Below are 26,494 nucleotides of genomic sequence, written 5' to 3'. Positions count from 1 at the left end.
AATGAGACTTTGAGTTTATATAAAGATCTGATTTGTAAGTTTTATTTCCATATTAATTAGTGTTACTAAAAAAATGGTGCTGTCACTTTGCGTCTTTATAAAGACTTATTCTCATAAATTTTCAAAAATTTAGTCTATTTTAACGTGTTTTTGCTGACACGGGAAAAAGCGCATCCTCATCAATATGCTTTTTTGCATTTTTCCCTAAAAATGTGTCCATATCAACACATTTTAATATTTTTGGTCTATACCCATTATTACTTTTTAGAGCGGCCCATTTCTATAAATAATTTCGAAAATGGGCTTTTATCGGTACTATCATTTTAAACTGATACATATTAATAAAACATGAAATATACTAATTTTATGGTCAAACTAATCTCCTTCAAGCCTCAATTACATGGGGGATCCAACCAGAAGCATATAAAACCATAGCCACACGCGCCATCATAAGCTGTAACTGTCACATCACTACAAAACAAAGCGTAACACAAGTTACGTGCACGACACTCTCCCGTCTCTGGTCCCCTTATACATACCCATATCCAACTATGCCACGTGGGGGCATACTGTCTTTCCAAGTCACGTATCCTGTCTCTCAACGATAATTAACCACTCCATTTCTCACACTTACACTTATCAAAATGTTTGTAGTCTTTTTTGAAGTTTTAATCTCAAATTTCACAAAAAAGAAAAATACAAAAACCGATAATGGCGTTTGCCGCGTTGTTTATTTCGGCGACGAAGCTCGCCGGAATAATCATGACGGTTTCTATCGCAGCTAATGCTTTCTCTTTCTCGCGTTACCGGAAAAAGCATCTCCGACGGTTCGATTCTCCCATCGTTGAATCCTCCGATACTCTTGCTGATTTTAATGTCAACGGTAAGTGAACAGTTAATCAATCAGACTCTATTTTTCTTCCCTCTGATTGCTTGAAGTAATGTTGTTTATCTATAGCCTTTGAACTGCATTTGTGTGGATTTAGAGTGAAGCTCTCCAAGTATATGAAAAGTATACTCATGAAGTTGCTTGCTTCTTCTTCTTCTTCTTCTTTTGCTTCTTCTTTTGGATATTTTTCTCTTTGATTGGAACGATAAAAGAATATAAAAAGGCTATAGTATTATAGTGAACTTTCCTACTCTTTGATAGAGAAACAGTGTTAACTATAGGTCTAGGTTTGGTATGAGGAACGAAAGGGAAAGCAAATCGCCATTTGTTTTGTACGTAATTCAATAGGAGTAGTCTTTTTTGGTTTGTTTAGTAGAAATTAAATACGATTGGAATGTAAAACATTTTTTTAGAATTAATAGATAAAATTTGTGTTTATATAAAAACATAACTTTAAATAAATTCTGAAGTTTGCGAATCGTTTGATTTACTCAATAATTTTATAATAAACTATATGCTAATCGGATTGTTAGTCTTACTGAATTGGATTGCTATTATTCCTTGATTGTATCAATTGGAAGATCATTGGGAGATAGTGATTTCTGGTAACAGAGGAGAGAAAAAGGGGATAAAGAAGAGAAGGTTTTTATCTTGACTGTATCAATGGAGCTAATATTTCTTAGTTACGTGACAAATTGAGGCATTTTAACTTCCATCTGATTGTTAAAAAAATTGTGTGCTATCTGATGAATTTTATGTGTTTAGGAGAGGAGGAAGATGGGTTTTTCTTTGGATTAGCAACAGCCCCAGCACATGTGGAAGACAAGCTCAATGATGCTTGGCTACAGTTTGCTGAAGAAAATCCTTGTCATAAATCAGAAAAAGGTGATGATGATATGATGGAAGCTGATGCAGTGATTGGTGCTGCTGATGGTGGCTCGCATCAAGCTCCATTAGCTAGGAAAGAGTCTAGCAAGAAGAAGAAGCCTCTTAAGGTTGCCATGGAAGCCATGATAAGAGGGTTACAGAAGTTTGTAGAGGATGAGTCTGAAGAAGAGACTGCTTCCAAGGAGGAATGCAATCATAATGTAGCTGCATGGCACAATGTTCCTCACCCGTAAGCCTTGTTAACTGATAAATGATGCCTTTATTTACAAGAAAGGTTTATCCTACCCCTCACTGATTTTTGACAACGTGAGAAATGAATTGCTTTAATTGTTTCAGGGAGGAGAGATTAAAATTTTGGTCTGATCCTGATATAGAACTGAATCTGGCCAAAGATACTGGCATTAGCATCTTTCGGATGGGAATAGACTGGAGTCGAATCATGCCACAGGAGCCAGTTAATGGGATTAAGGATGCTGTAAGTTTGATGTAACTTTACAGTTGTAACGATGCTTTCCATCTATTGTGTTTCCATTTTTCATTATATGGGCAGAAGTTACAAATGGTAGGAAAGTTTAGCATACTAAGTCAAGTTGATGTCATTCTGACTGACTTCGGATCTAATTTTGGTTTGGTGTGCAACTGAAACATGGTTCTTTGTCCATGGGCGTGACAGGGGAATATTTCATAAAAATCTGAAAGTTATGGCAATAGCTCAAATACTTGATAATGGCTCAAATATACCCCAGTTTCTCTCTCTCTCTCATAATCACGTCCATACTGCACATAGGGGGTCCTACGATTTCAGTAAGTAAAAGAGACTCAAGTTGAAGGGTACTTAGAAGGCTATCATACTGGTGATGAAAAGTAATTGTTTTTGGTTGGTTGTTGCTCAAATTTAAGACACCTGTATGGCATCCAAGTTTAATTGGTTTCTTATATTCAACGCCAATGGGTCCACATTTAGATAGGTAGTATGATGTTGCTTTTCAGGTAAATTTTGCAGCATTGGAGCGATATAAATGGATCATCAGCAGGGTTCGCTCTAATGGAATGAAGGTGATGCTCACACTGTTTCATCACTCACTGCCCCCATGGGCTGGTGATTATGGTGGATGGAAGCTGGAGAAAACTGTTGATTACTTCATGGACTTTACCAAGTAAATATTCCGTCAAATAGTAATTTCTGTTATGTATTTTTGCTGCTCTGATCATACTTTTCTCAATGCAATCAAGGTTGACTGATGACAACTCTATTCTCATCTTTCTCTTGCATAAGCCAACAGAGAGAGAGAGAGAGAGAGAGAGAGAGAGCTTTATAAACAATCTTTAACGACTTTTGATTTAAATATTACTAAAAGAAAGGTAAACTGCAGGAGTTAAAACACATAGTTACTAGGTGAGAGAGTGGTAAGAATTCAACATATTGGTGCTCTTAACTGAAATCTAAATCGGACTTTGAGGCAGAGATTAGGCTGCTAATTCATATTTCATGAGAGCCACTTTAGGCTATTTTTAATTTAGGAACTTCTGGTTTTGTTTGTCCTGCCTGTTTTCTAACTCCTTTTTTGTGTGCTTATCATGCAGGCTTGTCGTCAACAGCGTATCAGATATGGTTGACTATTGGATAACATTTAATGAACCTCATGTCTTCTGTATGCTTACTTATTCTGCAGGTGCTTGGCCCGGAGGCCATCCTGATATGATAGAGGCTGCCACTTCTGCTTTACCAACTGGAGTTTTTAGACAGGCCTTGCATTGGATGGCCATTGCACATTCAAAGGCCTACGACTATATCCATGAACAAAGGTTTTTCTTCCTTATGAAGACTTGAGAAAAGGATTTTTTTGTCAAAAAAATTAACATATTTCTAACAAGTTAGATATTTTTGATACTTGAAGTTGCGAAATACTGCATGTCTCACCTGTTTGACAGATTTCCCAAATATATGACATTCTAATTACCATTTCATTTCAGCAGCACATTATCAAAAAAAGTGGTTGGAGTAGCACATAATGTATCATTTACAAGGCCATATGGTCTCTTTGATGTTGCTGCTGTTACATTGGCCAATTCTCTCACCCTTTTTCCGTATGTGGATAGTATATGTGACAAGCTGGATTTTATAGGCATAAACTACTATGGACAGGTTCGTTCCTTTTTCCCATTCATCTTTTTCCTGTTAAAAAAAATGTACTATTCTTCAATATAAACCTATTGAGATTATTCTGCTGGCCAGGAAGTGATATCTGGAGCTGGACTAAAACTTGTAGAGACTGATGAGTATAGTGAATCAGGGCGAGGGGTTTATCCAGGTGGTTTGTTTCGCCTGCTAATAGATTTCCATGAAAGATACAAGCACCTTAAGGTTCCCTTCATCATTACGGAGAATGGGATTGCCGATGAAACAGATGTGATCCGTAGGCCCTATCTTTTAGAGCATTTGCTTGCTGTTTATGCAGCAATGCTCAAGGTTTGGCTTTGAATTTTAGGAAATCTGGAGTTAGGTTTTCTGAAATTAGTTAGTCGTAGAACCAAGTACTAACCTTGTTGTTTATTACAGGGTGTCCCTGTGCTCGGTTACCTTTTTTGGACTATTTCTGACAACTGGGAATGGGCTGATGGTTATGGTCCCAAGTTTGGACTTGTAGCTGTTGATCGTGCCAATGGCCTTGTTCGGATCCCACGTCCTTCATATTACCTCTTTACCAAGGTTATTATTGTATTCATAAGGATGTTCCATCATTGGCCTTCCTGTTGCTACTCTTATGTGTTTGTACTGAAACATCATAGTCCATATTGATTTTAGGTGGTAACCACAGGCAAAATTACTCGTGAAGACAGGGAAAAAGCATGGAATGAACTTCAAAAAGCTGCTAAAGAGAAGCAAACAAGACCTTTCTATCGGGAAGTTAATAAACAAGGTTTGATGTATGCAGGTACTATCGCAGCTCCTTATTGCATGTTCATATTACTCTCCTTTTATTGACATTAGTTCTTGGCATATAGAATCTAAAACGATTGATACTGTTGGCTTGCATCCCTCTCTAGGATGATCCATGATAGCTACATGGAAATAAAGTTGCTTTTGAATTTGAAATCTAAATTTTAATAAATACACGTAGGAGGCAATTGGCATAACCTTAAATACATTTCATGCATGTCATTATACTATCTCGCATGCTCACTACATTTCTCAACTAGTCACTTGAAAATGACCTTGTGGAGTCATGTTAAAAAATTTTCCTATAATTTGCAAATCCGAATTGATTTGTATTTTCTGTTGATGGTTTTCTTTTTGTCTTTCTCAAAATGCTAAAGTCCCAATAATAATATTTCTATTATTCCTTTTATCATTTCGATTTTGATAGGAGGCCTTGATGAACCTACACAAAGGCCTTTTATTGAAAGGGATTGGCGGTTTGGACACTACGAGATGGAAGGACTGCAGGATCCATTAAGCCGTTTATCCCGATACCTTCTCCGTCCTTTCTCCCTCAGAAAGAAGAGAAAGCATAAGAAAGTTAATTCTGAATTGGTTCTTGAGCCCCTTGAGCTAAGTGCCTGATAGCTTATCCATGCTTTACTTATATATCCTTCAACATTGCTATTCAACTGAGGAGTACTACAATTTTAAATCTAGGTATATGAACTCTAGAATAGCGCCAAGCAGTCAGTATAGGTACTTTTCCCTTAGAAGCTAAGGTTCAAGTTCTTGTAATGAAATAAAACATGTCTGATTTAAACCTGTTTATGTAATGAAACAGGTACTATTCAGCTGTAACTCTTAAATATTTCTGTTCATGGAAGAAAGAAACAAAACTGGAAACTTTTGTCTGTTTCCCCTTGGTCAGTGGTAAAGGGAGAGAAACCAAGATTTGGTGCCCCTCTCTTGTTCCACATGGAAACATTTTTGTGATAGTCAACCATTATTTGCAGGCTCTGCAATATGGAATCAAAGAACCAACCATTTCAGTGTGGAATCATGTGAATATTGGATAGCTGTGGCGTTCGGCATACGTAAATTGAATTTTGGAGATACGACTTAATCCTCAAAATAGATTATCGGACTTGTTCATGGGCCATATTCAAATTATGGCCTAAGATTGTTTTATTTTCTTAGTATAGGCTCATCTTCGGCCTACTCGGCTTGTCTACCTGAACTCAAGCGGGGCCAATTAAGTCCAAGTTGGGCTAAATCTACTAGGTCAAGTGGATTATTTAACCACACATACTTTCGTAATATGGTAGGTAAATGTTTTAGTTTTGGTTTTGGTTTTGGTGACCCAATCTTCTCTTTTGCTGGAAATTGGAAAATATCTTCTTCAATCATACATGGATGGTAATGGTACTAAGCAACATCTTTTGGGTATAAAGACAAACTTTCCTTTGAAAATGAATGATTGACCATTGGAAGTGTGTGCTTAAAGTTGAGGATAAAGTTTTACATAGAAATCCAATTTTGATAACAATTAAAGCAATATAATTTTTTGTAAACATGCCCTTCATTCTTTCAAATCCTTAACGTCAAAAACTACATTATGAAGTCCATTCGAGTCCTCTGAAAAATCTACAACAACATCCAAATAACGAGTCAATGCCGGGCGGCTCCATTATAAACAAACAAATCCATAAAAAAGTTCTGTCAAAACTATTGCTTGAAAGTGCTCTTTATCTTGTCCTCAACTAAAACGTGGTTTCCAATCGATATCAGCCATTCAATTTTCATGGTTTGAATTTTTTAAGCCAAGTTAAACCTGTAATAGCCCCCCCCCCCCATCTTTTCCTTAAATTCTACGCCATGGTGAAATGCATTAAATCTTTCTTGAACTTGTAGATGATTTGTTCAACTTTGAACCAAAGATGGGCCCTAGATCTCCACCTAAAAGAGTTTCCATTTCTCACTCATTCACATCTTTCTTCCTTGGTTTCTTAATTCCTTGCATTAATGCTGCACCCTTGGGTCCAGAATCCGATAGAGTAATCAAGCTGCCGAGCCAGCCGGCGACGCCATCGATATCGCAGTTTTCGGGGTATGTCACAGTGAATGAAGAGCATGGAAGGGCACTTTTCTACTGGTTCTTTGAAGCACAGTCTGAGGCATCTAAAAAACCTCTCCTGCTTTGGCTTAATGGAGGTTTATATTTCATAGAATTTTCAATTTCTAGAGAAATATATGCAATCATTTATTTAATGATGAATGTATGTATGTATGACTCTTGTTTTATGCGTTGGGTGTTAAAGGACCTGGTTGTTCATCAATAGCCTATGGTGCAGCTTCGGAGTTGGGTCCACTAAGAGTTGGTGAAAATGGTGTTGATCTTCATTTCAACGAATTTGCTTGGAATCAAGGTTCATCCTCTCTCTCCTTTATTTTGATGAAAAAAGAGAGAGTATATTATCTTCTTAGAAATTATAATATTATAAATTAGTATAATAATTAAAGTTACATTTTAACCCCCTTAAAAATTTATTTTTAATTTTGATTCTTGTCGTCCAAGGGCCAAGCTGCATGTCAAGCCTAAATATCACCTAATATAATTCGTAAGATTGGATAAAATATTATATATGAAATTGATATTAGACAAAAGAAAAATGTTTAAAACATGGTCGAGTGTGAATTTCAATATTTAAGATTCAAATTTTGCTCGATTCAAACAATTTTATAATATATATTTTAATTTTAATTTTATATATTATGTAATTTTATATAAAATTAAATAATATTATAGTATAAATATTATAATTTAAAGTTATAATAAAGAAAAATATATAAAATTAGTAAATATAAAATAAAATTTAACATATATTTTATTAAAAATTTAAAATATATATAGACAAAACTTAAATCGAATTAGATTAACTATTTTTATTTTAAAAAAAATAGTAAAAAAATAAACTTCACAAAATTTAATGGGCTAAGAGATTGAAGGATATGTCGTATATGATTATGACCTAAATTTGTCCTGTCCCGGCCTGCATGTCCTATTATATAAAATATATATATATATATATATTTCTGAAAAGAGACTGACAAATTCATAGATTTGTATCCATAGAGGCGAATTTGCTGTTTGTAGAATCTCCGGTTGGAGTGGGCTTCTCTTACACCAATACAACCTCCGATCTCACAAAATTGGACGATGCCTTTGTTGGTAATTCCCAACTATTTGTATAGAGGGCGATAATACATCAAAACTTTTATATAAAATTGAACAGTAAAGTAACTAAAACTCTATTTCTCTTTTCATTTAGCTGAGGATGTATACATGTTTTTGGTGGAGTGGCTTCAAAGATTTCCACACTTCAAAACTCGTGATTTCTTCATCTCTGGGGAGAGTTATGCAGGTATTATTTATCTTCCTTTTCTTTCTTTTTATTTATAAATATATTTTTATATTTCAATAAAATTTGAGATTTAATCTATATATTTACAAATTTTAAAAATTAATTTTTTTATTTTTTTAATTTAAACATTTAATCTGATCAGAAATAATAGTAATATTTTCTATTAAAATTTTCTAATTTAGCATGTTGACAGGGGCGGAGCGGACTAGTAGGGGCCCGGCCCCTCTAAAATAAAAATTTCCACTTTTAGTTCTTTTATAATTTTAAAAAATTTAAATTAATATATGATAAAATTATACTTTGGCCTCCCCAAATGAGAACAAATTGATTTAATCTTTAAAAAATTATAAAGATATAGACTGTTAAGATAATAAAATTTCATTTTTACTATAATAAAAATATACAACTTTATTCGGGCTCTCTAAAATATTTTTGGTTCCGCCTTGCATTTTGATTAGGTAATTTTATATGATGAGATATGTGATTGATAAAACCAAATATCTCAAACTGAAAATTTTAATAAAAAATATTAACCTGATTAAATTAGGAATTTTCAAATTAATAAATAAAAATTAAATTTTAACTTTTAAACTACATGAACTAAAGTTTAAAATTTGTCAAAATACAAGGATTCAAAATAGATTTTGACCTAATATATATATATATATATATATATTGATGAAAGTATTTTTATTCTATCACTAAATTAGCAATAGAATAATACTTTTTATGATTAAATTTAAGCATCCATGGTAAATCACATTTTAGTTTTAATTTAAATCATTCAAAATAATGAATTACACTTTCAATTTTATATATAATAAGATAAATATATTAACATTCATCATTTAAGCATTTTCATTCAGCATGAGCCTAAAATTAATGAAAAATAAACCCTTTCGTTATTATATATTCATTTAGGCTTTATAATAATAATAATTATTACCATCGTCATTATTATTATATTTTAATTATAAAATAGTTAACATATTTTCATTTAATAATTTAAATATGAATACATTATTTAATAAAATTCAAAAGCATAATAAAATCACATATATCACATATGATAAATTAAAAAAAATTGTCAAGTGTCTACAAGGGCAACCTAATAGGGTAGGTAAGGCCTTCACCTTCCAAAATAAAAAATTACTTATGTAGTCTCTCTCTAAAATAATAAAATTATAAATTAATATATGATAAAATTGTAAAAAAAAAATTCTTTTAGTCCCTTAAAATAATGAAATTATAAATTGATAAATGATATAATTACTTTTTTACCTCTAAAAAGTTTATAATTAAAATTTGGCTCTCTACCTTATAATAATCCTATACATATTTAATAATTCTTCATGTGTTGCAGGCCATTACGTGCCCCAGCTAGCAGAGCTTGTGTATGATAGAAACAATGACACAACTCGATACCCATTCATCAACCTCCAAGGCTTTATGGTAACCTTTTCTTTCATGCTATAGGAATTATGAAAAACCATAAACTCACACACCTTTACATCTTATCCATTTTCATGACTATAGTCAATACATGTTGCAGGTGGGAAATCCAGTCACCGATGATAACTATGACTACACTGGCATTATGGACTATGCTTGGAGCCACTCTGTAATATCAGATGAGTTCTACCATAAAATCAAACAAGCATGTGATTTCAAGGAACTGAATTGGTCCACTGAATGCAATGCTCTTGTTAACCAAGTCTTCGACACATACTCAGAGATTGATATTTATAATATTTATGACCCCAAATGTCTTATTAACACCACATCATCAGCAACTGCTAATAAGGTGATTTTCTATCTATAATTTAGCAAGCTACCTAACATGAAATTATGCACAAAGTTTCTAATGAAAAAGATGTTCCATGCCATTTCGCAGATAAAATTTGATGGGTTAAACAGAGTGAGGATACTTGCAGAAGGGTATGATCCATGCTATTCTCCATATTCAGAAATGTATTTCAACAGGCCAGATGTTCAAACATCTATTCATGCTGACAGTAGAGGAGAAAAATGGGTGAGCTGCAAGTAAGTATAAGGGCAGTATTGTTTATATTTATAGATATATTTGATTCACTAACATGACTTTTTCTTTTTTATCCCAGAGATTCTATCTTGAATTCATATAATTTTTCTGTTTTTTCTGTACTGCCTGTCTACGAGAAGCTCATCAAAGGAAAACTGAAGATATGGATGTATAGGTAAGCTAATATTTCATACTCCATTATCATAAAATGGAATATTGGACCATGAATAAGTTCATATATATGAGATATTGGGTTTTTTGGAATATTGGACCAAATGCCAAAGTGGATAAGAGTGAAATGGAATCATGAAATTAGATTATTAAAAAGAATAATAAATGCTCAAAGTCTTCTAAATCGGACCTTCTAGGAGTTAAGTAAAAGAAAAGATTGGAGGTGGTGGGGGCCAAGGGAAGAAATGATAATAAGTTTTTTAACTCTGTTCTATATTAGTGTTGTTTTAAAATTGGTATATTGTTAACACCGGTATGTTTTGGTATCTGTTTTAAGTTTGTCAGTATCTTTTAAGTATTTTTTCATATATAAAATTTAATTTTTATTATAATATATTATATACATGTGAATATATCTTAATTAAATAAGTATAAATATGTTTATTTGCTTACAAATTAATCTATATGAGAACATAGTTCGGTATTGATTGGAACAAATTGTGACACACCAAAACAAAATTTAAACTACTTGATACCATCGATAAACCATGGTCTTATTATCTAATATGTATTTTGGTTGGTTGGCATAAACAGTGGGGACATGGATGGAAGAGTACCTATCATAAGTTCCAGATACTGTGTTGAAGCACTTGGGCTCCCAGTCAAATCACCCTGGCGTTCTTGGTTCCACAACAAGCAGGTTCCTTCTTCATTTTCCTGTAAAATCAACCTGCATGTAATATGAATATTTGTGTATATATATTTATATATCAAGTTGGGAAATTGAAAAATTTCAGGTTGGAGGGAGGATAGTGGAATACGAAGGGCTGACATTAGTGACGGTGAGAGGGGCAGGTCACTTGGTGCCTCTAAACAAACCCAGTGAGGCTCTTGCCCTCATCCATTCCTTCTTGTCGGATGAACCACTACCCAACCGCAGATAGATGATATACGCTTTAAGGCTAGCATTCCTTGTTTGCTTCACAACACAACCTTTTAATTCTAATCATTAAGATTCAATCTCAACACAAATTAAATTAAAAAAATGGTTTAGAAAAAAAAGAAGAAAAAGAAAGGGTATGCTACAAAGTACAAACCATTGATGAGAATGTAACATATTCTGGTGTTAAAGTTCGTTGGTATGTATGTATTATTGGCAATTCCCTTCGTTGGTTTGTGTTTCAATCAGGATCCTAATTGTCTGTTTCAGAATAAAGCTTTTTATTCTATTTATTTAAAGGGCAAATCCCTCTGTCTTGAATTGTTGTTTAATGTTCATCATACATGGAAATGTTGTCTCCTAAATGTGGATTCCATTCCTATTCATCCCTGAATTTTGACTGTTGATGGGTATGTGGTTACAGAAAAAATGCTCAAATAATCTATTTAACTTCTTTATTTAAATTACACTATATTAATAACATCTCTACAATGCAATAATGCAACCCAATCGATGAAAGTACTTAGGAGATCCTCAGATTCTTGTATCAAATTAGTCCTCTATTATTAAATAAATCAATTTAATCCTGTACTATTAAAAGGAATCAAATAAGGCCAAATTGGAATAAAGTCAACATTTACTTGTTTAACAAAGTTAATATTTTTAAAGGTTTTATGGTTTGGTAAATGAAATCTTTTATTTGGAATTGAACTACAATTAAATAATAATTTTCAAGATATTTCTAATACAACAAATGTTAACTTTGTTACAATTTGAACTCATTTGATTCTTTTTAATAGTATAGGGGCCAAATTGATCCATTTAATAATAGAGGACTAATTTGATATGGTCCCTAGAATCCAAGGATCTCCTAAGTGCTTTAACCCAAGCCAATCAGAGTTGCTTTAGACAGACATGGTAATGAATCATTGTATTAGTGGTAAATAACAAACAAATAATAACGCAACAAAAAGTAACACTTCATTTGGAAGTCCTTATACTTACTTTAGATCATTTCCTAACCTAACCGATTTTCCATATTTTGAGAATCGGGATGATCGAGGATGACTTCTTCAATTGTTTGTTATCAACTTCAACTTACCGCAGCCAGATGTAGATCTGTGAGATATATGTCTCCAGTGTTATCTTTCCAAGCCATCTGAAAAACAAAAGACGAATATCAGACAAAAATTAGTTTGTCCTTATTGGTCTTCAGAATATATAAATGAATAAAACAAGAGATGAATTAAAGCCCACTTACGCAAAAAGGGTTAAAGTGTAGCTCCGGAAGGACTGGGTGACATTTCGTAAACATATAAACACACTGATCAAAACAAGAAATGAGGCTCGAGTAAAAAGCAAAATTGTGTAGATATGTAACATAAACAAAGGTAACATTGAGACCTACGTTATAGGGATCCATGAGGTATAAGGATGGTATTGTATGTGATATTTTCAAGCTTGTATATGTATTCAAACCAGAATAGCCCCATCTACAAGTTTTATCAACATTTCATCAATAAAGATGGAAATTCTAGGAAACAGGATATAAGTCAAGAGGTGTATATGGTACTGTCAGGGCTATTATCGTCACAGCCATTTGATTTGATACTTTCCCTCCATTGTTCAACCTGCAACAATAACTCCAGAGTATCAAGCAATCGACTCTAAAAGGAAAACACTAATAGGGTATGATCATTGCTATTCCTAAGTAAATTGCATTATTTCATAGCCAGAAAATACAACCAAAAGAGGGAAAATAATTGCATCAGAACTTACAGTTGGATGGTAGTAAGCATAGATCATTCCAATAATCCATATGTAACGTTCAAGGCCTGAGCGGAAATGCCACTCATGCAAGTGAGGAAAGTTGGGCTTTGCAGGATCAGTATATCCTGCAACAGTTTTTCTTTCCATCAGTATGACACAAAATAGTTTAAATAGAAATTATACTTTGGAAAGTTACCCACCAAGCGAAAAGGTAAATGGATTCCAGGGAACCTCAAACACTCCAGGCACTTCCCAAACTAGGATAACCACCAAGAAGTAGGCAATGTGTTTTAGAGCAATGACCGACCCTTTCTCCTTGTACTTATTTTATACACCAAGTGCTCCAAAAACTATAAGAGAACACAGTATGCATTGGGCATATATAGTACAACATATAACTATTATTGAGGATGACACAGCAAAAAAAAATAAATTTAGTCATCATATCTTCTGTTCAACCAAATACTCAAGGTTAGAATGTGAAAAAAATTATATTAAGGTTATATACTATTCACTTTAGGGGAACTTATACCTGTGCAAACCTAGCAAGACTGAAATCTTTGCCTACATAATAATATGAGAAGTTCCTAAATCCAGTCATCCACACATAAGCAGCAATGAAAACTTGGATAGCATTATAGATCTCTTTTGCTGCAAAGTAATGGTACATCAAAAACAAAACCTGTAAAATAAAGGGGGAATAGTTAAGAGTAAGACTATTGATCCCGGTGAAGCACAATGCTTGAACGCTTGAAGTATAACTGACATCAGCTGATGGACTGTTAACTTTTTATGCAATCCAACCCGTGCCCTATCATAATAAGTAGGCAACAATATTCTGGGAAGAAAATTTTGCAGATTTACAAAGTCATGTGAAAGAATCACAAACCTGCATCCAACCTTTCCACTCCTCAGTTTGGTGTCTGTTCAAATGAAGTATAGATTTCCCTGAAAATGGTGACTTATCATGGTACATTTGAAAGAAGTTATCGCCGAAACTATGATTAGAAGGAAGTAGAGGAACAAGAAGAGATCCCGATTATAGTTCTGCATAGACAGATGATGAAAGAGAAAACTTAATTAGCAAGCAATAACAACTGTAATACCCAATTTTAGCCCGGACTCACAAAAAAAAACTCAAAGTAATATCATTTGGCCCGATCGGAATTGCCCATTACTTGAAAAGGTTGAAGGTCCATCTACAAGCTTATGGAAACATAATCTTCAGGGATATGCAATCTTAGATATGATATGCAATATATAATCTTAGATATCATATGCAATCTTAGAAGATATGATTTTGTAATCTTAGAGATTTAATTTGTAGATACCCTTTAATCTTAGCCGTTGATGTAATTGATCTGTACCGTTGGATTTGGGGAGGCTCAACTATAAATAGAGACCTCTCCCTTCATTGTAGAAAAAAAAGAGGGAGGAATAAAAAAAGAAAACGATTGGCAGTTTTTTAAAGGTGGCTTACTATTTTTTTTCTTTCCATTATTTTTTACTTATTTACGATTTTAAAAAAAGGGAGAAGGTGATACCACTGCAAATTTTATTTATTTATTTTATTTAGGCCCTCCGCCTTTTAATATTTTTGTAATTAACTTTTTATTTTTAAATTTACCCCTTTATTTATTTTCGATTTCAATTCGATCCTGATTGGACGACGCCGTTTAGGGAAATAGGGAAAATTTCCTTCCGGTCCCTCCATGTAATATCTGCTTCAATTTGGTCCTTGATTTCCATTTATGTATAGATTTGCCTCGAGTTTTTATTTACAGTTCAAATTAGTCTTTTTCATTTTCTTTATTTTTATTAATTAGTTTTTTATTCTTTTTTATATTTAATTATTTTAAAAAATATATGTATATATATTTTTCATATCATATATTTATTTTTTGTAGTATAATATAATTATTATTTTATTTATTTATATGTAATTATTTTTTATCTATATGTATATATTTATTTTAGTATACATATGTATGTACACATATTAATATTTTTAACTAATTTTTATATATATGAACATATTTATTTTTTAAAATGCGATATATATTTTTATATACTTCATAATTTTTTCCTTTATTTTCATAAATGCATCATGTATGTATAAGTTTCATGTGTATGACTTTTAATTTCAATGCATATATACTATGTGCCTTTTATTCTTTATATTTTGTTTATTTTCTTCATTCGATTATTAATTCATGTTTTCGTTTATATGTTAAAATTCATTTTTTTATTTTGATCATTCATTTGATATTTTGTATGTGATTATTTTTTATTATGTATATTGATTCTATTTATTCATTTATTTATATTATTTCTACGATCTTTGTAATATGTATTATTGCATGGTATATTTAATGTAGCATCACATCATTTTTTACTCGATTTCAAACTTTTCAAAATTGAGATAGTGCTTGTATTTAGGATTTTCAAGGAAATTGAGCCCTAACGTATTGGGTTCCGATTTTCTTCGTTAAATCTAACAATCGAGCATTTCTCTTTAATCAAAAAATAAGAACTCATTATTGGGAATTCAACACGTTGTGTCCTAACGTATTGGATGTGACGCATTGATTTCTCGAAATGAATATTTTTAAAAAAATAATAAAGGTAATATTCCGAGTTTGGGATTCTAAAGGAATTGTGCCCTAATGTATTGGGCCGCGATTTCTTAAATCTTGAATAAATGAATATTCTTTTAAATTTTATGGCACTAGTATTTTGCCCTAATTCATTTTTGTGGAAAATTAGAATGTCGTGCCCTAACGTATTGGGTGTGGTATTTTCTTTCTCTGAAATGATAAGGGTCTTAATATGTAATGTTTTAAGTTTTTTGCTAAGGATTACGTTTTTCAAATTTTCGACATTAAGACATTAATTATTTAACTAGGTACCAATTTTGGGGCGTAATGAGGGTGCTAATTCTTCCTCATACATAACCGACTCGCGGACCCGTTTTTCTAAAATTTGTAGACCAAAGCTGTTTTTTTAGGTGACCCAATCACACCTTAATAAAAGATTGGTGGCGACTCCCAATTTTCATTTTTTTGAAGTCGACAACCTAAAAATTTTGTTTTTCAAAAGATGGTTTCGACAGCTTGGCGACTCCACTGGGGATTTTGAGAGTCGAGCCACAAAGTTGATTAATTTTTGTCTTATAGTCGAAAAATGAAACTTGTTTTAAAAAGCCAGTTGCATTCATTATTTCTTGTTTAATGTATTTAAGTATTGTTTGCACTACACATTACATGGGTTGAATGATTTTACCCTTTAAATGAGAGCGAGAAACTAGTCCTTCGTGAGGTTTTTACCTCCGTGCAGGGTAGTGGACCGCTTCCGGGATACATCCGTACTTATGTCTTCGTGAGATTTTCATCTCCGTGCAGCCATAGGGAAATGTATTCCCCTGAACTGAACTCGGTCCATATGAGCCTATAATGGGTGAGGATTGAGGAATCTGCTGGTTCGGGTACCTTTACTTTAGAACCGAATCGCATATAATGAGCCTTAAGAGCTTACCTTAGGTAGAACCGCACTAAACTCTGGTAGATATCCGAATAGATGTTTTACTATTTCTTGATTATTTTCTATGTTTATATATGTTATTGACCTTTTGTGTTTTATTTTGATTGCATGACATGGCATTTCATTTCATCATAAAAAAGAGTTGTTGATTCACGTTCAGTTGTTAAATAGAGAGCTTGTCATAAGAAAATGAGTTTCTTGATAAAATGGATGACAATATGGTTGTCCGAATATGGTCCAAGAACACGTGATAAGAGAAGGATGATAATTTAATGGAAGACTACACGGCTATGGCTCCGTTGCCCAAGGATTCAAGATGACAAAGATTATTTGAGAGCTGCTGAACCTTCTTAAAGAGAAGCCAACGAGCATCACGAGGATGAGTGAGCAACAAGTTACGACCTGAATCGAGCAAAAAAGGAGATAGAAGAGACGTTTTTTAAATAGTTCGTGAGATTTATCTTAATGCTCGAATGAAGAAGAGGATCGAATATCTCCACCTATGAGGGCAAGACCATATAAATATCCATTTTATGTAAAGAGATTTGTTTTCTAGTAAAGTTTTCTAAATGGAATTGAATCAGAATCAACGTCTCTTTATGCATTCATTTCATGCATTCGCTTTACATGATATCATAGCATTAAAATTCATCAAAAATTCTAATTAATTTAAATCACTGCTCAGTTAATCTGGAAACCAACCAGCCTACTAAACACCGCTACGGTACTCGATCAAAAACTAATGATATGGATCAAAGGATGGAAAGACTAGAACAATCCCAAAAGGAAATGCAGGAGCAAATTCAAAAGCAAATGAATGAGCAGCAAAAAATGATAGACAAAATGATGGAATCTCAAGGGAGTATGATGGCTCAGTTAACTCAATGGTTTAACAAAGGAACTGATAAAGGAAAAGACTATGTGCTCAATATTGAAAGAGACAATGAGGGACCTGTCTATCCTCCGGACTTTACCCCCGACAAGTTGAGATATACCCGCGTAGGTCCTCTGTTACCATTAATCCTCCGAGTGACGCTGCAACGCTAATGAATCTCCAGGCAGGATCAGGCTCTAACCTCGGAGCCAACTTTGTTAATCCTGCTATCATTGATTTCGATGAGACAGCTAAAAAGGAGAAAATGAATAATAAATTGCCGAAACACTCGAAGAAAAGTACAAATGGCTGGAGGAAAAACTTAGAGCGATGGAAAGTACTGAGAGCTACCATGGAATTGACGTTAAAGAATTGAGCTTGGTTCTGGATTTAGTACTCCCTTATAAATTCAAAATGCTTGAGTTTGAGAAGTACAATGGAACTAGTAGCCCCGAAGCTCATGTTACCATGTTTTGTAGGCGGATGACTGGGTATGTTAATAATGACCAACTGCTGATACATTGTTTCCAGGATAGCCTCGCAGGGGCAGCATCCAAGTGGTACAATCAATTGAGCCGTACCCAGATAATTCATGGAGAGATCTAGCACAGGCGTTCTTAAAACAATACAGCCATGTGACTGACATGGTACCTGATAGAATTACTCTGCAGAACATGGAGAAGAAGCCTGGTGAAAGTTTCAGGTAATACGCACAGAGATGGAGGGAGGTTGCCGTCCAAGTTCAGCCATCTCTTTTAGAAATAGAGATGACGATGCTTTTCGTTAATACATTGAAGGCCCCATTCATCACACATATGTTAGGGAGTGCAACTAAAAGCTTTTTTGACAAAATCATGAATGGTGAAATGATTGAAAGCGCCATAAGGAGCGGAAAGATTGATGCTGGAGGAAATAACAGAAGGCAAGCCTCAAAAGAAAAGGAAAATGAGGTAAACAGCGTGAATACGTACGGCAAATCGATTGCTAATCAACAGAGTTCATCAAGACAAGAATTAGGTGTGAAGCGAGGTACTGAAAAGCTCCAGTTCACGTCAATTCCAATGTCGTACAAAGAGCTGTATCAAAGCTTATTCAATGCGCATGTTATTTCTCTTTTACATGTAAAGCCTCCACAGCCCCCGCATCCCAAATGGTATGATGCAAGTGCACAATGTGATTATCATGTAGGAATTACGGAGCATTCTATAGAAAATTGCATTACCTTCAAAAAAGTGGTTGAAAGGCTTATCGGTATGGGCGTTGTCAAATTTAGCAATTCATCTAGTGCAGAAAATTCGCTACCCAATCACATTTGATAATGGGGGTGAATGGGATGTATGAAGAAATGTTGAGAGGCGTTCACATCAATGCCATTTTTGAAGACACAATTTGCAAGGGTCCTTGAAGATATTCGCCCTTATCAACTTAGAAGTGTTCTAAGTAATTGAACTGCGGAAGAAATCTCTGTAGTTTTTTAGAGCTTATTTAGAGTAATGTTCAGAACAATTTTGTTATTTTTAGCCTAAAAATGATAAAAATTCCTTTGCGAAATAGGCACATTTCTGAACGTCGTTATTCTAATAAAATACATCTTTGCATTCATTTTTTGAGCCAATATATTTTATAATCATTCTTTTGGATTTTCTTCCACATTCATAGTTATATTGTACAAATAATCATTCTTAAATTCGTACATTCTTTGTATATTCTTTTGTACTTACTATAGGTCCCTAGATATCAACGACATGAGTGATGCTGCTACAGACTCAGAAGCTCCTTTTGAGCGAGACATGTGTTTAGAGGGATCTCATGACTTTGAAGATGACATAGATTGTAGCATATTTCCGGACTTGTTAAGGATGGTAGAACAAGTCGAGAAACGAATCTTACCCTACAAAGAATCATTGGGATACTTGACTTCTCCATATGTGGGTCATAAAGGTCATTTGGTCAATCTAGCCAAAAGAGTCTAACGATCATTGATTCATCTTTGTGGTCGTCAATTACTTTACTAAATGGGTGGAAGCTGCTTCATATGTCAATGTCACAAAATCGACAGTTAGCAAATTCGTGAAGAATCAGTATGGAATGCCAAAATGATCATATCTAACAATGTACTAAACAACAGCACAATATCAAAAGTTTGCAGTCTGTTCATGATTAATGCCATATCACCAAAAAGGGGATGACAAAAAAAAAACAAAATCTACCAGGGCAATGTCTTTCTCTTGGGTCCATTGCGGTTTTGCCTATTGAAGACAAGATTCTTTCTCTCTGAGTTTTTGGATCCAATACCGATTGAGGAAGAATGTTCAAAGTTATCCGTCATGGTCAAATGCGCCAAAAGTAAATGATGCGAGCTCACAAAAAAGGTCCGCCCTAAAGAATTCATTGAGAGGGACCTGGTATTGAAGAAGATCCTTCCCATACAAAAAGAACTTCATCCCAAGCTAGGAAGGACCTTATGTGGAAGGCCTTATCCGGAAAAGCATCGACTTTGATCAGAAGGGATAACAAGGACATGCCTAATCTTACGAGTTCAGATTCAATAAAAAATATTTCAAAAAAAAAAGCGTCAAGATCAAAATAAAAAAATAAAAGTGATAAAAAGAAAAAGAAAAAGAAAAATGAAAGAAAATGGAGAGGCCAAGGTGAAAATCCACAAAGGATGCCTTGAGACCTATTTTTGATAATCATTTCCTTTTGAGCTATGCTCAGAACCAATTGTATTCTCATCCATTGTTATACCCTTTTTGCAAGAATGTTGCATTGAAATAATGATTAATGGACTAATAAAACTTTCACATGGGAAGTTTTGTATATTACTCTAGAAGTTTCTAAATAATATAGGAACCTGAAACATGACTATTATTTAGAACGCACCAAGTTTAAAGGTTGGAAATCTGGAAAGGAAGAGTCTAAATTAGAACCTTTTCTTTGGATTTTGTTGTCAAAAACATTGAGTGAACAAATGACATGATGATGACAAAGCTTAATAAACAAGCAAGCAATGATCACAGATAATAGAAAGAGGTTTCCTCGGAGAAGAAAGCCTTCATTTGTGCGTGAGCCTTTGGTACGACACCCTGAGAATGGTGTAAAGGACCAAGGAGTTTCACATTTTGTATCCTTGAATTACAATAGGAGAGGATTGAGAGAAAGCCAGATTTTTCTACCCTTGGATCACAACGGGAGAAGGATGATCCAAATTTTGTGCCCCAATGGATTAAACTTGGAGGTTCACAGTGGGGGGCAACCTGGCTAAATGTTTCTTCAGAAAAGCCAGTCAAGCAAGAAGGCGTTGTAGTACGCCAGTCACAAAGCCTTAATAAACTTCGAGTAATGACAACCTAAGCGAGATCATTCTCGGAAAAATAAAATTTTGCATTCATGCAAACACCATTCACACATGTCTAGTTAGGAGCATTTGATGCATTTTGATCATGCCATCCTAATCATTAGGCATAATTAGGTTCATTATACAGGTCATGTTCCCCAGAGAATAGATCAGTGAAAATAGCAGATCTTGCCTTCCTGCATCGATAGCGAAACAAATCGAAAACAAAGCCTTGCCTTCCTCGATTGTAGTGGAGCAGGTTAAGGATAGTAGATATTGCCTTCCTACTTGACAGCGAAGCAGATCGAAGATGGCGGATTTTACCTCCCTATGGTTACAGTGGAGTACATTGAAGCCAGTAATTCTACTTCCCTGGACAACAGTGGAATCGATTGAAGATTTCAGATCTTATCTCCTTAAGCAGTAGTGGAGCGGATCGAAGATGGCGGATTTTACCTCTCCGTGGTTACAGTGGAGTACATTGAAACCAGTAATTCTATTTCCCTGAACAACAGTGGAATAGATTGAAGATTTCAGATCTTATCTCCCTAAGTAGTAGTGGAGCAAATCGAAGATGGCGGATTTTACCTCCCTGTGGTTATCGTGGAGTACATTGAAGCCAGTAATTCTACTTCCCTGGACAATAGTGGAATAGATTGAAGATTTCAGGTATTATCTCCCTAAGCAGTAGTGGAGCAGATCGAAGATGGCGGATTTTACCTCCCTGTGGTTATCGTGGAGTACATTGAATCTAGTAATTCTACTTCCCTGGACAACAGTGGAATAGATTGAAGATTTCGTGTCTTATCTCCTAGCGAGAGTGGAGCAGATCGAAGATGGCGGATTTTACCTCCCGTGGTTATCGTGGAGTACATTGAAGCCGATAATTCTACTTCCTGGACAACAATGGAATAGATTGAAGATTTCGGTCTTATCTCCTAAGCGAGAGTGGAGCGGATCGAAGATTGCGGATTTTACCTCCCTGTGGTTATCGTGGAGTACATTGAAGCCAGTAATTCTACTTCCCTGGACAACAGTGGAATAGATTGAAGATTTCAGGTATTATCTCCCTAAGCAGTAGTGGAGCAGATCGAAGATGGCGGATTTTACCTCCCTGTGGTTATCGTGGAGTACATTGAAGCCAGTAATTCTACTTCCCTGGACAACAGTGGAATAGATTGAAGATTTCAGGTCTTATCTCCCTAAGCAGTAGTGGAGCAGATCGAAGATTGCGGATTTTACCTCCCTGTGGTTACAGTGGAGTACATTGAAACCAGTAATCATATCTCCCTGGTCAACAGTGGAATATGTTGAAGATTGTAAGTCCTATCTCCTTGATATTGTAGTGGAGTAGATTGAAGCACCAATTCTTATACATTTTTAAGATGCAGTAGGATGGAATGTGGCTGCTTGAAGAAGAAGAGCACTAAGATCCAGTATTCGGGCAAAATTGGCCATTTCTAAAGTCTTTGCTCCGTTCTGTTACCGACAACGAGCAAAGAGAGGCAGCTGTAATACCCAATTTTAGCCCCGGCTCACAAAAAAAACCCAAAGTAATATCATTTGGCCCGATCGGAATTGCCCATTACTTGAAAAGGTTGAAGGTCCATCTACAAGCTTATGGAAACATAATCTTCAGGGATATGCAATCTTAGATATGATATGCAATATATAATCTTAGATATCATATGCAATCTTAGAAGATATGATTTTGTAATCTTAGAGATTTAATTTGTAGATACCCTTTAATCTTAGCCGTTGATGTAATTGATCTGTACCGTTGGACTTGGGAGGCTCAACTATAAATAGAGGCCTCTCCTTCATTGTAGAAAAAAGAGGAGGAATAAAAAAAAAACGATTGGCGGTTTTTAAAGGTGGCTTACTATTTTTTTCTTTCCATTATTTTTACTTATTTACGATTTTAAAAAAGGAGAAGGTGATACCACCGCAAATTTTATTTATTTATTTTATTTAGGCCCTCCGCCTTTTAATATTTTTGTAATTAAGTTTTTATTTTTAAATTTACCCCTTTATTTATTTTTGATTTCAATTCGATCCTGATTGGACGACGCCGTTTAGGGAAATAGGGAAAATTTCCCTTCCGGTCCCTCCATGTAATATCTTGCGTTCAATTTGGTCATTCGGTTTCCATTTATGTATAGATTTGCCTCGAGTTTTTATTTACAGTTCAAATTAGTCTTTTTCATTTTCTTTATTTTTATTAATTAGTTTTTATTCTTTTTTATATTTAATTATTTTTAAAAAATATATGTATATATATTTTTCATATCATATATTTATTTTTGTAGTATAATATAATTATTATTTTTATTTATTTATATGTAATTATTTTTTATCTATATGTATATATTTATTTTAGTATACATATGTATGTACATATATTAATATTTTTAACTAATTTTATATATATGAACATATTTATTTTTTAAAATGCGATATATATTTTTATATACTTTATAATTTTTTCCTTTATTTTCATAAATGCATCATGTATGTATAAGTTTCATGTGTATGACTTTTAATTTCAATGCATATATACTATGTGCCTTTTATTCTTTATATTTTGTTTATTTTCTTCATTCGATTATTAATTCATGTTTTCGTTTATATGTTAAAATTCATTTTTTTATTTTGATCATTCATTTGATATTTTGTATGTGATTATTTTTATTATGTATATTGATTCTATTTATTCATTTATTTATATTATTTCTACGATGTTTGTAATATGTATTATTGCATGGTATATTTAATATAGCATCACATCATTTTTTTACTCGATTTCAAACTTTTCAAAATTGAGATAGTGCTTGTATTTAGGATTTTCAAGGAAATTGAGCCCTAACGTATTGGGTTCCGATTTTCTTCGTTAAATCTAACAATCGAGCATTTCTCTTTAATCAAAAAATAAGAACTCATTATTGGGAATTCAACACGTTGTGTCCTAACGTATTGGATGTGACGCATTGATTTCTCAAAATGAATATTTTTAAAAAAATAATAAAGGAAATATTCCGAGTTTGAGATTCTAAAGGAATTGTGCCCTAACGTATTGGGCCGCGATTTCTTAAATCTTAAATAAATGGATATTCTTTTAAATTTTATTGCACTAGTATTTTGCCCTAATTCATTTTTGGGGAAAATTAGAATGTCGTGCCCTAACGTATTGGGTGTGGTATTTTCTTTCTCTGAAATGATAAGGGTCTTAATATGTAATGTTTTAAGTTTTTTGCTAAGGATTACGTTTTTCAAATTTTCGACATTAAGACATTAATTATTTAATTAGGTACCAATTTTTGGGCGTAATGAGGGTGCTAATCCTTCCTTATACGTAACCGACTCCCGAACCCGTTTTTCTAAAATTTGTAGACCAAAGCCGTTTTTTTAGGTGACCCAATCACACCTTAATAAAAGATTGGTGGCGACTCCCAATTTTAATTTTTTTGAAGTCGACAACCTAAAAATTTTGTTTTTCAAAAGATGGTTTCGACAACAACATTTTAGGTGATACTCGTTGCAGTGAATTTTAAAATGCATGGCTTGCTACAACATTTGGTAAGAAGAATAGAGTGTTCAGTAGTTCATACTTCAATTCAAATTGTTTTTCTTTAAACCTTTTAACAAATTCAGCATTTCCTCCAATTTAAAATCTATTTTGGCCACATGATTATAAGAAGGAAATGCATCATGAATTTTCATGATGAAGTACTCATATTCACCTTTTTGGAAGAGGCAAACACATCAGTGCGATCGTAAATGTAATACTACGCCAAAAGAACACCAAATTCAGATCTATATGAACATAATTAAGAACAGAGAGCAAGTTAGATTACATACTATTAATTCTCAGATATAAATGCTTCATATATTAATCAGCAAAGTGAAATTCGCTTGCATAGCTCGAAGTGTCAGCCGATTCTCAACAAGAAAGTCTCATCCATCATAAGAAACCTTAACATAAAAAAAGCATAGAAATTAAGCCACTGATCAACGAAAATCGAAAGAAATGAGAGCAAAAACTAAAATTAAAAAAAAAATCAAAGGCTCTAATGACAAACTTAAAAAATAGAGACAAGGAAGATGTTGAGAATCGAGCTTTAGGAGAAGCTGATTGAAGACCTCCGCCTTCCAATAAAACCGCTCTATCATCCTCTTCAACGGCATTGTTTCCGCTTTCAACGAAACTCACATCAGATTGCCTACTACGAAAATACAAAAACAAAAGTTACTTGTTTTTCACCAACAAATTACCGCTAATTGTAACTGCATTACAAAGAAAAATGTGGAATTGAGCGCTTACGCATTGGATGCGAGGGAATCTTTATTGTACTACAATATTCTGCATAGATCCAAGCTGAAATCATCGGAAATATACCGAGAAAAAAAGACACCTAGAAAAAGAATTCAAAATTCAAAAAATAATTTTAAAAATGTAAGATCGAAGGACATCAGAGAATGCTGAAACGTACCTGACCAAGAGTGATCGGACCAACGATAATCATTAATTTGGCAACTTCCGGGAAAAGAACAACTGAATTTTCTTTTGAATATAATAAAAACTTAAGTTAAGCCGCCAAAACAAAGTGTTTTTGGTTTTTTTTTTGGACAGAGCGTATTTGAGTGTACTAGACAGTGAGTTAATAAATTTAAGGCAAAATGTACTAGTTTACATTTTTTTTTCGTGAGGTACCTTTTTTAGCTAAATTTTGCAAAAATAAAAATAAAAAATTTCAAGAAGAGTATATTTCCAAAATAAATCATTATTTTTTAATAAAATAATAGACTAAAATGTTAAATTTTTAATACGACAACCTGCATAGTAATTTACATTTACTTCATGCTAACTTTTATTTTTATATTTTGATTTTTTGTAATTTTAAATTATTTATTGAAATGACGAGAAATAATGTCACGTTAGCATGAAATATATAGTGACGGTCATGTAGGTTAAGATGCCAACATTATTAAAAATTAATATTTTAGTGAACATTTCTATTAATAAAAAATGACTTTTTAAAATATTAATGCCCAAATTTAGCTAAAAAATAAAGGTTAAAATTACAAAAGATATAAATATTGAGTTTGACATTATGCCTAAATTTAAGAAGAAAAATCTCATAGAAATATGATTTTTGGATGAACTAAAAAGGTTAAAATATACCTCCCACATTTGGAATTTAGTCCATATACATTTACTTTTAGGAATTTAATTTCTCTACTTTTTAGATTTCAACATTTAGGTTAAATTATTAACACCGTTAAAAATTTTTCATTAGATTTGTTGGCTTGACATTTTGTTGGTATGTATTGTTGCATTCATTTCAAGGAATGAAGCAGATCTAGTAAGATAGACTTCATGATTTTCATTAATACCTTGTTATTTTATTCAAGCATAAGTAAATATTTTTATAATATTGCTACTACAAGAGTGCATTTGAAATATGAAAACTTAAAACAAATTCTCTAACAAGTTCCCATTAGTAAGACATGAGCACATTTGAAGCATGAAATGCTAAAACAAATTTTCATTAGTAATATTTCCCACAATAACTTAATTGACAACTTATTTTAATTACTGCAGAGTTACACTCAATCAATTTTAAAATCTTGCAACTTCATGTGCATCTTATCATAATGAAGTTTAGGTAGGAGATCTTACAACTTCAAGTACATAAAAT

At 33.3% G+C, this 26,494-nt stretch overlaps 3 protein-coding genes across 4 annotated transcripts; 2 read left to right on the top strand and 1 right to left on the bottom strand.

Annotated features, from left to right (window-relative positions):
* The first annotated feature begins 633 nt into the window (after positions 1-633).
* On the top strand, positions 634-5,603 carry LOC105798901 (beta-glucosidase-like SFR2, chloroplastic). 2 transcript variants are annotated; one of them, XM_012629143.2, is made up of 10 exons: positions 634-883; positions 1,655-2,006; positions 2,114-2,252; positions 2,768-2,934; positions 3,362-3,583; positions 3,755-3,923; positions 4,014-4,247; positions 4,338-4,487; positions 4,584-4,713; positions 5,146-5,603. In XM_012629143.2, exons 1-10 carry the CDS (start codon positions 712-714, stop codon positions 5,340-5,342), a joined length of 1,932 nt encoding a protein of 643 aa, XP_012484597.2. In that variant the 5' UTR covers positions 634-711; the 3' UTR covers positions 5,343-5,603. The 2 variants fall into 2 exon arrangements, with proteins under 2 accessions (XP_012484597.2, XP_012484596.2); XM_012629142.2 differs by having other exon boundaries at positions 635-883; positions 3,752-3,923.
* Positions 5,604-5,896: 293 nt separating this feature from the next.
* On the top strand, positions 5,897-11,567 carry LOC105798902 (serine carboxypeptidase-like 26). The gene is made up of 10 exons (XM_012629144.2): positions 5,897-6,911; positions 7,019-7,126; positions 7,834-7,929; positions 8,030-8,122; positions 9,486-9,574; positions 9,675-9,926; positions 10,017-10,165; positions 10,243-10,338; positions 10,929-11,034; positions 11,132-11,567. Exons 1-10 carry the CDS (start codon positions 6,638-6,640, stop codon positions 11,276-11,278), a joined length of 1,410 nt encoding a protein of 469 aa, XP_012484598.1. The 5' UTR covers positions 5,897-6,637; the 3' UTR covers positions 11,279-11,567.
* Positions 11,568-12,372: 805 nt separating this feature from the next.
* On the bottom strand, positions 12,373-25,398 carry LOC105797619 (protein REDUCED WALL ACETYLATION 2). Its single transcript, XM_052621212.1, is given in 17 exon segments — positions 12,373-12,433; positions 12,536-12,598; positions 12,683-12,716; positions 12,719-12,767; positions 12,848-12,891; positions 13,050-13,169; positions 13,245-13,402; positions 13,404-13,726; positions 13,934-14,019; positions 14,022-14,091; positions 24,536-24,608; positions 24,712-24,742; positions 24,745-24,767; positions 24,875-25,018; positions 25,117-25,147; positions 25,150-25,207; positions 25,286-25,398. Coding segments are annotated over 17 exon segments (1,401 nt in total). The 5' UTR covers positions 25,319-25,398.
* Positions 25,399-26,494: the final 1,096 nt, after the last annotated feature.

This window comes from Gossypium raimondii, chromosome 9 (genome assembly GCF_025698545.1).
Source record: "Gossypium raimondii isolate GPD5lz chromosome 9, ASM2569854v1, whole genome shotgun sequence".
Lineage (NCBI taxonomy): Eukaryota > Viridiplantae > Streptophyta > Magnoliopsida > Malvales > Malvaceae > Gossypium > Gossypium raimondii.
This window is presented reverse-complemented; position numbering and strand designations above follow the sequence as displayed.

Excerpts from the sequence above, each read along its gene's own strand:
- LOC105798901 (XM_012629142.2), top strand. The coding sequence starts at position 712 with ATGGCGTTTGCCGCGTTGTTTATTTCGGCGACGAAGCTCGCCGGAATA. Across the intron at positions 3,924-4,013 it reads GCATAAACTACTATGGACAG|GAAGTGATATCTGGAGCTGG; the intron begins GTTCGTTCCTTT and ends TCTGCTGGCCAG. Across the intron at positions 4,714-5,145 it reads ACAAGGTTTGATGTATGCAG|GAGGCCTTGATGAACCTACA; the intron begins GTACTATCGCAG and ends CGATTTTGATAG.
- LOC105798902 (XM_012629144.2), top strand. The coding sequence starts at position 6,638 with ATGGGCCCTAGATCTCCACCTAAAAGAGTTTCCATTTCTCACTCATTC. Across the intron at positions 9,927-10,016 it reads CATCAGCAACTGCTAATAAG|ATAAAATTTGATGGGTTAAA; the intron begins GTGATTTTCTAT and ends GCCATTTCGCAG. Across the intron at positions 11,035-11,131 it reads CTTGGTTCCACAACAAGCAG|GTTGGAGGGAGGATAGTGGA; the intron begins GTTCCTTCTTCA and ends GAAAAATTTCAG.